The sequence below is a fragment of the Scyliorhinus torazame genome, chromosome 7 (assembly GCF_047496885.1).
Source record: "Scyliorhinus torazame isolate Kashiwa2021f chromosome 7, sScyTor2.1, whole genome shotgun sequence".
Taxonomy (NCBI): domain Eukaryota; kingdom Metazoa; phylum Chordata; class Chondrichthyes; order Carcharhiniformes; family Scyliorhinidae; genus Scyliorhinus; species Scyliorhinus torazame.
In genome coordinates this window covers 183,798,378-183,810,711 of record NC_092713.1, presented here as the reverse complement: position 1 = coordinate 183,810,711, position 12,334 = coordinate 183,798,378, and the positions used below count along the sequence as shown (strand labels likewise).

At 50.5% G+C, this 12,334-nt stretch overlaps 1 protein-coding gene across 1 annotated transcript in view; it reads right to left on the bottom strand.

Moving 5' to 3' along the window:
* The window catches only part of LOC140427374 (ran-binding protein 17-like), a 1,937,807-nt gene that overhangs the window by 204,768 nt on the left and 1,720,705 nt on the right, over window positions 1-12,334 (bottom strand). Inside the window, exon 25 of the mRNA XM_072512921.1 lies at window positions 9,228-9,394. Coding sequence (XP_072369022.1) covers window positions 9,228-9,394 — 167 coding nt within the window. The remainder of the gene's footprint in view (window positions 1-9,227; window positions 9,395-12,334) is intronic.

Sequence of the window (12,334 nt, the reverse complement as noted above, 5' to 3'; positions counted from 1 at the left end):
GGCGGGCTCCGGGGTCCTGGGGGGGGGCGCGGGCAATCTGGCCCCGGGGGGTCCCTCACGGTGGCCTGGCCCACGATCGGGGCCCACCGATCCGCGGGCGGGCCTGTGCCGTGGGGGCACTCTTTTCCTTCCGCCTTCGCCACGGTCTCCACCATGGCGGAGGCGGAAGAGACTCCCTCCACTGCGCATGCACGGGAATGCCGTCAGCGGCCGCTAATGCTCCTGTGCATGCGCCACCCGGAGATGTCATTTCCGCGCCAGCTGGCGGGGCACCAAAGCTCTTTTCCGCCAGCTAGCGGGGCGAAAATTAGTCCGGCCCTAGCCTAGCCCCTTAAGGTTGGCGCTCGGCCCCCCAAGATGGGGAGGATTCCGCACCTTTGGGGCGGCGCGATGCCCGACTGATTTGCGCCGTTTTGGGCGCCAGTCGGCGGACATCGCGCCGATACCGGAGAATTTCGCCCAAGATTTTTGTAAAAAATTTAAAACAAAGAGCAATAGAAATCACTTTATAAGTGCTGTGAAGCTGTGGAATGCATTACACAACTTACTGATTGAAGAAGATGTAAACATTTATGATAGGATAGACAAATGCTTCAATGAAAAGAGGATATAAGGACACAGGAACAGGATTTGCACATGGGATTAGGACAATCGCTCATGTGGAGAATAAATACCTACGATTCACTCAGTCATCCCTCTGCCTGGGGCACCAGTGAGTTCACATTGGAGAAAGTTATTTACCTGTATTGGATGTGGGAGGCAATTTAAAGCTATTTGCATCTTTGGTCGCACCAGCAAGTTTACACTGATAAGAGCCGGTCGAAATTTTCTGACTGTGAGACGAAATTGGTTGGGTCAAGCATGATGCTTTCATGTTGTAATTTCAATGTGATTCGAATAGATTTGAAAGCAACACTCCTCAATGCACTAATTCCAGTGACAATAATGCACAGTAATGAAATGTGACATGTCACCTCATGAAAGTATCCTATAATTATCACAAGCAGATATTACAGTGAGTTTAAATCTTCGAGAACATAAAAAATTGGAGAGAAACAAATTAGTTTTTGAAAGGTCAGACAATACTGGGCTTTGTAGGCAATGTGCTGGAACCAAGTGCCACACTTTTTTCTAGTATAAAAACTCGTCATCCTGGAAGTGGAATCATTTAAGAGAAATCAAAATCTATTCTCTTCTTTAGATATAACACTGAATAATTAGCGAACGTTCATCCATGGGAAATAGACAAGAGGACACAAAAACAGGATATCCAAAATTAATAATGTTGCCCATCAGAAGTCTTTTAATTGTATCCTCTATGGAGCTGCCTGTGAACTTCAGAATCTAGAGTATCAATACCAGCTTGGCTCAGATGGTAGCACTCAGTCAGAAGATTGTAATAAAAAAAAGTTTCCTGAACTGATGCCAAACAGCTCATTTCCCCTTAACAATTCTTAACTCTTTAACACCACAATTGGTCCAAGAACTGAGCAATGCTTCCATATCTGGGGACGTTGTTCAACTTCTGCTCTTTTTATTTATTCAGGGGATTTGGGTATTTATGGCCCTTGCATTTGTTGCCCATCCCTAATTGCCCTTGAAAGGTGATGGTGGATTATTTCAGTTCATGTGGTGTAGGCAAACCTACGTGTGCTGTTAGGTAGAGAGGTCCAGGACTTTGAACCAGTGACACTGAATATTGATATCGTTCAGTTCAGGATGGTGTGTGGTTTAGTGGGGAATTTGAAGTTGGTGGTGTTCCCATGCATCTGCTGCCCTTGTTCTTCCAGGTAGAGGTTGCAGGTTTGGAAGGTGCAGTCAAACGAGGCTTGGGAAATGCTGCCGTGCATCTTGTAGATGGTGCACATGACTGCAACTGTGCGTGGAAAGAGCGAATGTTTAAGGTGGTCCTAATCAAGTGGCTTTTGTCCTGGATGGTGTTGAGCCGAGAGTGTTGTTGGAGCTGCATTCACCCAGGCAAATGGGGAGTGTTCCTTCACACTCCTGACTTATGCCTTGTAGATGGTACATAGGAATATAGGAATTAGGAGCACAAGGAGGCCATTCAGCCCTTTGAGCCTGCTCCGCCATTCAATCAGATCATGGCTGATCTGTGGTGGACAGGCTTTGGGTGGGGGTGCGGGGTGGGGGGAGTGGGGGGGAGGGGGGGGGGGGGGAGGGAGGAGGTTGAGGGGGAAGTCAGGAGGTGACTCACCGCAGAATTCCCAGCTTCTGATGTGCACTTGTGGCCACCATGTTTATATGGTTGGCCCAATTAAGGTAACCCCGAGGATGTTGATTGTGAGGGATTCATTAATGTAATGCTATAAGAGATGGTTCTCTCAATTTGGGGATGGCCATTACCTGGGCCTTGTGTGGCGCATATGTTACTTCCCACTTATTAGCTTATGGTTGAATATTGCCCATGTCTTGTTGCATGTGGGCCCAGATTGCTTTAGTATCTGAGGAGTTGTGAATAGGACTGAATACTGTGCAATCATCAGCGAACATCCCTACCTCTGCATATGATGGAGGGAAGGTCATTGATGAAATAGCTGAAGATGGTTGAGTCTAAGACACTACCCTGAGAAGCACTGCAGTGATGTCCTGTGGCTGAGGTGATTGGCCTTCAACAACCACAACTATCTTCCTTTGTGCCGAGTATGACTCCAACCAGTGTAGAGTTTTTCTCCCAATTCCCCAACTTTAATTTTGTCAAAGAACACAAACAGAGCATTGATGAGCAGGTTATTGCTGTGTGAGCTCAGTTTGATAGCAAGGGTGGCCAGGCATCTGGGGCGGGATTCTCCGACAACCCCGCCGGGTCGGAGTATCGCCGGGGGGCGGCGTGAATCCCGCCCACGCCGGCTGCCGAATCCTTCGGCACTGGGGAGTGGTTCACGCCACTCCTTCGTGCCGGAGTTGTCCACCCCGCCGATTCCCGCAGAATCCTGCCCCAGTTCTTTGCTGGACCACTTGCATGACTTACCTCAGTAAAGCCCTAGCAGGAGGCCTGTGCTCCTTCCTTTCCCCATCAGACTCAAAGTGAAAACAGATTGGTTTTCATATTCTCCCCACCCACCTCGTCAATCGCAATTAATTTCCATTCTTGATAACATGACCCTGTATGAAATGATGTTACCCCTGTGCTGTGAAATACCGGCTTATATCAGTGGACTCAGACAATGTCTACCATATCAATAGCACTGTTGATAATAGCTTCCATACTTTGCTGACGATTGCAGGCAGACTGCTGGGGAAATAATAGGTTGGATTGGATTTTTCCCACTTTCTGTGGACAGGCCAACCTTGATCAATTTTCCACATTGTCGGGTAGGTACCAGTGCTGTAGCTTTCTTGGAAGAACTTTGCTAGGGATGTAGCTAATTTCAATGCACAAGTCTTTGGGACTACAGCTGAGATGAGGGTGGAGCCTTTGGCTGTATCCAGTGATTTCTACCATTTCTTGATATCATGTAGAGTGAATCAAATTGGCTGAAGACTGGCATCCATGATTGTGGAGATCTCAGGAGCAAACCAGGAAGGTTTATCCACTTGGCACATCTGGATGAAGATGGTTACAAATGCTTCATCCTTGTTTTCTGCACTGATGTACTGGCTCCCCCATCATTGAGAATGGAGATGTCTGCAGAACCTCCTCCTCCCATTCGTTATTGAACTGTCCACCACCATTTACATTTGGATATGGCAGGGCTGCAGTGCTTTGATCATTTCTGCTGTTTCTGGGATCGCTTGCCCCTGTCTATAGCATGTTGCTTCCATTATTTTGCATGCATGAGTTCTGTGTTGTAGTTTCACCAGGTTGGTATTTCAGTTTTAGGTACGGCTGGTTTTGTTCCTGGCATGCTCTCCTGCACTCTGAAACAGGAATGGTCCCCTGGTTGCATGGTAATGGTAGAATGAGTGGTGTGGTTTCGGATAGTGGTTGAATACAATTCTGCTGCTGCTGGTGGCCCAAAGCACCTGTTACAATCTCTGTAGAGACCAATAACTTTTAAAAAGATAGTTGAATTTTCAGTGACTGACTGAAAGGAACACATAAGATTTCAGGTTTTATGACTTTTACTGTAACAAACTAAAAGCAACATTGTTTGAACACTATTCAGTGGCAACCCCAGGCTATGGTCGTACTTTATTCTGGGCGGGATTGTCTGGCCTCCCACCGCGTTTTTCTCAGCTGCGCGAGGCAGCGCCGCGTTCGCTGACACGGAATTCCCTGTTCCTGCTGCTGTCAATGGGAAATCTGCGGGCAGGGGTGCGCGGCTGGCGGGACCAGAGAATCCTGCCGCTGTCTCTCAAGGAGATACTTTATTTTCCCAGACACAGTCTAAAGCTATTCTCTGCTCCTGATGGGCTGCTTCTATTTTTCCTTTTCTAGCTAGGTAACTTCTAATACCTGAACTGACTTGCAAGGTGAGAGCTAGCCTGGAGATTCCTCCCTCACATACCCTCAGTGCATCTTCCAAGTTGTTCATTAGTCAAGGTAGAGTGGTAGGTGGTAATCAGCAGGCGGTTCCTGTGCCAATATTAGATCTGGGGCGCGATTCTCCGACCCCCCACCGGGTCAGAGAATCGCTGGGGGCCGGAGTGAATGCCGCCCCCGCCGTGTCGCGAATTCTCCGCCACCGGAGATTCGGCGGGGGCGAGAATCGCGCTGCGCCGGTCGGCGGGAAACCCCCGGCGATTCTTCGGTCCGCAATGGGCCGAAGTCCCACCGCTGTCAACCCACGCCAGCCCCGGGGGGTGCCCCCACGGTGGCCTGGCCCGCGATCTGGCCCACCGATCCGCGGGCGGGCCTGTGCCGTGGGGGCACTCTATTCCTTCCGCCTTCGCCATGGTCTCCACCATGGTGGAGGCGGACGAGACCCCCTCCACTGCGCATGCGCGGGGATGCCATGAGCGGCCCCTGACGCTCCAGCGCATGCGCCACCCGGCAAAGTAATTTCCGCGCCAGCTGGCGGGCCACCAAAGGCCTTTCCCGCCAGCTGGCGGGGCGGAAATCAGTCCGGCGCGGGCCTAGCCCCTCAAGGTGAGGGCTCGGCCCCTCAAGATGAGGAGACTTCCGCACCTTTGGGGCGGCGCGATGCCGGACTGATTCGTGACGTTTTTGGCGCCGGTCGGCGGACATCGCGCCGATATCGGAGAATCCCGCCCCTGATACAAGATATTTTGGGACTAAATGTTGAGGACTCCCAGGCTCCCACCTTCCCAAGTGAATACCACTTTGCCACCACCATTACTGGGTCTTGCCTGCTGATGGGACAGGATATCCACAGGATGGTGTTGGAGGGCTGGCTGCAAGGTAAGATTTTGGTGAGTATGACGACGTCAGCCTTTTGCTTGACTAGTCTGTGGGGCAACTCTCTCAGTTTTGGCCCAAGTCCCCAGATGTTAATGAGGAGGACAGGGATGAATCTGCCTTTGCCATTTCTGATGCCCAGGATGATGACAGGTGGTTCATCCAAGTTTTATTCTTATTCAATATTCTTTAGAGTGGTTTGTTACAACTGAACAGATTCCTTGGGGCAGTTAAGAGCCAACCGCATTGGGCTGCATTTTACGTGTCCCCGCCGGGTGTATTTCTGGTGGGGGAGCATGTAAAATAGGGTGGGTGCCAACCCCACCACTTTTCCGCTCACCCATATAATACGGGGGGGTGGGTGGACAACAAGATCGGCAGCCCGTCCTCCAGCTTCAAACCTGTATTCAAGGGTCAATTAGGCTTGTTGCCAAGCGGGGATATTCGCATATGATTGCACAATGTCTCGCATCGTTCAGACTCTGAAGCAGTCCATACCGTAATGCAGCAAGACCTGGACAATATCCAGGCTTGGGCTAACAAGTTGCAGGTAACATTCACGCCACACAAGTGCCAGGCAATGACCATCTCCAACAAGAGAGGATCTAACCATCGGCCCATGACATTCAATGGCATTACCATCACTGAATCAACCACTGTCAACCTGGTGGTTACCATTGACTAGAAACTGAACTGGACTAGCCATATTAATACTGTGGCTACATGAGCTGGTCAGAAACTAGGAATCCTGCGATGCATAACCCACCTCCTGACTCCCAAAGCCTGTCCACCATCTACAAGGCACAATTTAGGAGTGTGCTGGAATACTCTCCACTTCCCTGGATAAGTGCAACTCCAACAACAATCAAGAAGCTCAACATCATCCAGAACACAGCAGACTGCTTGACTGCTATCCCCTCCACAAACATTCACTTCCTCCACCACCGGCGAACAGTGGCAGTACTATCATACAAGATGCAATGCAGAAACTTACCAAGGCTCCCTAGACAGCATTTTCCAAACCCACAACCATCACCATCTTGAAGGAAAAGGCAGTAGATATCTGGGAGCGTCACAACCTGGAGGTTTCCCTCCAAGTCACTCACCATCCTGACTTATTCACTGTCTCTGGGTCAAAATCCTGTAACTTCCTCCCTAACAGCGCTGTGGATGTACCTACACTACAGGAACATAGAAACAGGGCTAGGCCATTTATGTCCCTTGAGACTGTCCTGCCATTCAATGAGGTCATGGCTGATCTGTGGCTTAACTCCAAATACCTGCCCTTGGCCCACGTCCCTTAACATCTTTGCTTGACAAAAATCTATCTATCTTAGATTTAAAATGAACAATTGTTCTAGTTTCTACTGCTGTTTCTGGGAGAGAGTTCCAAACCTTAACTAAACCAGACTTGCCCCAAAACATTAATAAAATCGAAAATGGCAAAGGAACTGGGAATATTTATGGACAAGATGGGGGTTCTTGACCTTGAATAGATCCTTGGAGATTTCAAAATCCAGGAAGGAAAGAGTTTTCATTCTTCTCCCATGTATATCACGTATATTCCCGTATAGATATTTTTATAGTGAATTATTCAATTCTCCCAGAAATAGTTGAAATGAAATATGAGGCAATTGTGGTCTCTGATCACGCTCCACTTTTGATGAATATTAGACTGAGAGTAGGTCAATCGCAGGGACTCTCATGGAGGATGGACTCGACAAACTCAGATGAAAAATTTGCGGGAAAATGACTACAGTCATAAAAGAATCCGTAGAATTTAGCCAAAACAGTGAGGTCTCCCCCGCCACGTTCTGGAAAGCATTGAAAGCAGGTGTATGAGGAGAAATTTGCTGCCTCACGGCACCGACGTCCCAGGTTCGATCCCAGCTCTGGGTCACTGTCCGTGTGGTGTTTGCACATTCTCCCCGTGTTTGCGTGGGTTTCGCCCCCACAACCCAAAGATGTGCAGGATAGGCGGATTGGCCACGCTAAATTGCCCCTTAATTGATATGTGAATTGCATACATTAAATTTATTTTTAAAAATTAAAATACATTCTGGTGTTGCAACCAAATTTCCTCCCTCGTCCCTCATTTGAATTATGTCTCTTGAGGCAACTTGTTGCAGTTGATGTGCCAGCAGTCAGCTAGCTTTTTCCCCATATTCATATAAAATACCCCTTGCTCTACAAAGTTAATTCACTGCCTTCCCCATCGTTACTAAATTGAATTCCCCTTGTAGTTTTTTCTGTTCAGCTAAGAGTTCCCTGGTAGGATTCGCTGAGTATCGCCGATCTACTTCCAGAATTGTATCAATCAATCGTTGCTTCTCTGATCTTTCCATCTTAGCTCTATGTACTTTAAATGTGGCACGTTAACACAGTGGTTAGCACTATTGCTTCACAACACCAGGGTCCCAGGCTTGATTCCCGCTTGGGTCACTCTCTGTGTGGAGTCTGCACGTTCTCCCTGTGTCTGCGTGGCTTTCCTCCGGGTGATCCATTTTCCTCCCTCAAGTCCCGAAAGACGTGCTTGTTAGGTGAATTGGACATTCTGAATTCTCCCTCTGTGTACCCGAATAGGCGCCGGAGTGTGACGACTAGGGGCTTTTCACAGTAACTTCATTGTAGTGTTAATGTAAACCTACTAGTGACAATAATAAAGATTATTATTGTGTATTTGGAACAGGCCTCCGGATTACCTCCCCAGTAACATTACCACTGTGTTATATTTCCCACTGTTTGCTAGGATACAGAAAATGCATGTGATGCAGTCGACAAGCATTCTCTCACATCTAACTTCAAGCCCTTTCAAATGCATCCTTTCTACTTTTTCAATGTTAATTTGTTTCTCTGAACTTCACTTTCTTGATTCCACCAAGTTCCAAGTACATTGTCCTCCAAAAGCTGCCTCCTCCCTGCATTCTCTGTGTTCAAAGCGAGACTCATTGTACCATTTCCTACTCTCTAAACTGTTACCAGAATCTCAAAAATATGGGGCTGGACTCTCCGATTTTGAGGCTATGTCCCCACGCCAGCATGGGAACGGTGGCATTTTACGACATAAGAAATGGCCTAAAATGGCCAATGATTCTCCGTTTGGCTGGGGGCTAGCATGCCGGCACCCGACTCTAGCTGCTGATATAGCCCGGAGAATTGCCGGGTCCATGGCCGCGTATGCGCACGGCAGCGGCCTGCGAAATAGTGCCCCCATTTGGCCGACTCACATGCCCCGGACCAAATAGTGCCCCCAGGCCCTGATGAAGTCTCCCCCTGCCCGCGGATCGCCCTCCCCGACTGCGGTGCTGGACTAAGTCTGCAATTCCCGACGGATGAGACCTCACATGACCGATGCCATCAGGAAATCAACCGGTCAGGGACGGAGCATCGGGGGGTGGGCCTCAGGCAATGTCCTGGGCGGAACATCACGAAATCGGCACCGCCTCCGATTCGGTCGTGAAGAGGGATTCTCCGGCCGATCGCCGAACACGATTTCGGCGTCGGTGACCGGAGCATCCCGCCCAGGAGACTGAACATCTCCTTTTCTCCTATAAGCTAAAGCCTTTTAAACCCTAAACATAGTGTCAGCTAACCAGTGAGCCTTGATCTATCTCATCTTCTCATATCTTTTCAATATTGGTGGTGCTTTAGATTTATCAATATAAGATATTTATCAATATAAGAAATCCAATCACTGTTATTAAGAATCACTAGGGTACACAGGGTTTAAAAGGATGATCAAACAAATGTTTCTTCATGGTAAATGTTTTCAAAAGCAGAGGCACCGATTAACAGGAATTAGTAAAGTATGAAAGGGCAACCCATGTTAGTTATCTGATGTAAAGCCCAGTTGGCATTCTTTCATATTATCCATGCAGCAGTTTCCATCACAGGGGAACATTGTTACCTGTTGTAGAAGCTCTGGATTCTGCTGCATCATGAGTAGTAATCGCTCCCCTTCTTGTGCCACCTGCCTCAGTCTCAGACATTTTTGGTTACTTTTTGCCAGCTGTTTGAAAAGGTATGTGACGATAAAATCCAAACTTGCACAGCAAGCAGACGAGATTTCTGTATCTGCAGGAAAAGAATGAGACAATCAGTGAACTTAAGGAGTCTGGGCCTTTTTAATACCTTTTCTTGCTGGTCAGTCTCCTTTCTCAGGGGATGAATAGGATGTCTGGGAATGAGGAAAGAGTTTCGTGAAGGGGGGATTGTGTGGGATGTGAGAATGAGCAGGCTGGTGCTGGGGATGCAGCAAATTTGGAGTTTTTGCTCAACTATCCCCATCTGGCCCAACAAACTCCAATGGTTTCAGTATGATTTCTGGGACCACAACCCTTGGAATATGGGGCCTGTAACTGCAATATTGTGGAGCAGTGGGGTGGTGCAGCAGAGGCATCGGAGGCATTTCTTATCATAAATTTGCACCAGGCCACACTTAACAATGACCATACAGAACACCAAATTCAAGAACACTTCAATGAAGAAACTATTGTTACTTACTGTTAGATCGTAAATTTAACTAAAACAACTTGTTAACTCTAAAATTAGTCATTAAAAAGTGCAGACAGTTAATTGGTTGTAATGAGTATTCTTATTCAAACAGAATATATGCTACATATTCTCCAGTAAATATCTTGTACATCAAGAGATCTTGCACAGACTTCCGGTTGCGGCTATGCCTGGGTAGGTAGCACGCTCGGCAACTCCCGCTGTGAACGGACATTTGGGCCCTTTTAAGGAGCCCCAATGGCACTTGGACGACGATTCACGGTGTGGGAAGGCAGCAGCGAGGTTCCCCCAGCACTATACGGAGTGGACCAGGAGCGGAGCGGTCAAAAAAGCGGCACTGGAAAAGAGAGGAGAGCGGGTAGGGAAAAGAAAGATGGCGGAGGGTGGTGACCAGGCAGCATGGGCTCAGTGGTCTCGGGAGCAGCAGGAGTTTCTGGAAAGCTGCTTTGCGGAGTTGAAGGCAGAGATGTTGGCCCCTGTGAAGGCGTCGATCGAGTGGCTGGTGGAGACCCAGAGGGCGCAGGGGACGGCAATTAAGTAGGGGCAGCAGAAAGCCTCTGATAACGAGGATAAGATCCTGGGCCTGGCAGTGAAAGTGGAGGCGCACGAGGCACTGCACAGAAAATGGCAGGAGAAGTTCGAGGAGGAAAAATTTGCGGATTCTGGGTCTCCCTGAAGGCGTGGAGGGGTCGGATGTCGGGGCGTACGTGGCTACGATGCTGGGCACGCTGATGTGCGCGGGAGCCTTCCCGAGGCCCCTGGAGCTGGATGGGGCACACAGAGTCCTGGCAAGGAGGCCGAGGGTGAATGAGCCGCTGAGGGCTATGGTGGTGAGGTTTTCACCGTTTCACCGACAGGGTGTGTGTCCTGAGGTTGGCAAAGAAGGAGCGGAGTAGCAGGTGGGAGAACGCTGAAATCCGCATCGACTAGGACTGGAGTGCAGAGCTGGCCAAGAAGAGGCAGGATTCAACCGGGCCAAGGCGGTTCTCCATCGAAAGGGGGTGAAGTTTGGGCTGTTGCAGCCAGCGCGGCTGTGGGTCACGCATCAGGACTGACAGCACTATTTTGACATGCCGGACGAGGCGTGGACCTTCATCCAAAATGAAAAGCTGGATTTGAATTAGTGGTTTGCGGCAGGCTATGGGGATGCTGGGGAGTGGGAAGGGGCGATTTGATTTGATGTGTCTGGGTATGTGTATTGATTTGGGAGGGGCTGTTCCCCACTTTTGAAGGGGGGAGTGGGGGCCGGAGGCCCAGGGCCTTTGGGGATCGGGGAGAGGTTGCAGGAGGAAGTAGCTGCGCCACAGGGGGCTGGGCCGGCCCAGGCAGTACACGCGCGGGCTTTTTCCCGTGCAAAGTGGGGGGGGGGGGGGCGTGGCCCGACGCGGGGGGCGGTACCGGACGGGAGCTCGCATTGGTTTGTAGGGAGAGTGGAGAAGGGGGGGGGGACTTCGAGGGGGAATTCAATCGGGGGATCGTCGGCAGAGGCGGGAACGCTCGGGGTCAGCAGGAGTCAGCTGACTTACGGAGTGCAATGGGGGGAGCAGGGGGGCTAAGCAATTGCCTGGCCGGGGCGGGGGGGGGGGGGGGGGGTCTGGGTTGCTGCTGTACTGACTGAGGGGGAGCTGGAGGTAAGAGAGCGAGTTGGGGCGGGGAGCTGGAGAGTGCGGGAGGCGTGGGCACGTGGCTGGCCTAAGAAAGGAGATGGCTAGTCGGCGGCGGCGGTGGGCTGGGGTAGTCCCCTGATCCGGCTGATCATGTGGAACGTGAGAGGCCTGAATGGGCCGGTCAAGAGGGCCCGGGTGTTTGCGCACTTAAAGGGACTGAAGCCAGATGTCGCTATGTTGCAGGAGACGCACCTGAAGGTGGCGGATCAGATCAGGCTGAGGAACGGATGGGTGGGGCAGGTCTTTCACTCTGGGCTGGATGCGAAGAACAGGGGGGGTCGCAATCCTGGTGAGCAAGCGGGTGACTTCGAGGCGGTGAGTATTGTGGCGGATAAAGGGGGCCGTTATGTGATGGTGAGTGGTAGGCTACAGGGGGCCAGGGTGGTGCTGGTGGATGTATATGCCCCGAATTGGGACGATGCAGGGATCATGAAGTGCATGCTGAGCCGGATCCCGGATCTGGAGGCAGAGAACCTGATAATGTGGGGGGACTTCAATACGGTACTGGACCTGGCACTGCATCGATATCGGTCGAGGTCGGGCAGGAGGCCAGCTGCGGCCAAGGTTCTGAGGGGGTTTCTGGATCAGATGGGGGGAGTGGACCCGTGGAGGTTTGCCAGGCCAGCGGCGAGAGCGTTCTCCTTCTTTTCCCATGTGCACAAGGCCTATTCACGGATAGACTTCTTTGTGGTGAGTAGGGCGTTGATCCCAAGAGTGGAGGGGACGGAGTACTCGGCCATAGCGATTTTGGACCACGCCCCGCACTGGGTGGTGCTGGAGTTGGGGGAGGAGAGGGGCCAGCGCCCGCTGTGGCGCATGGATGTGGGACTGTTGG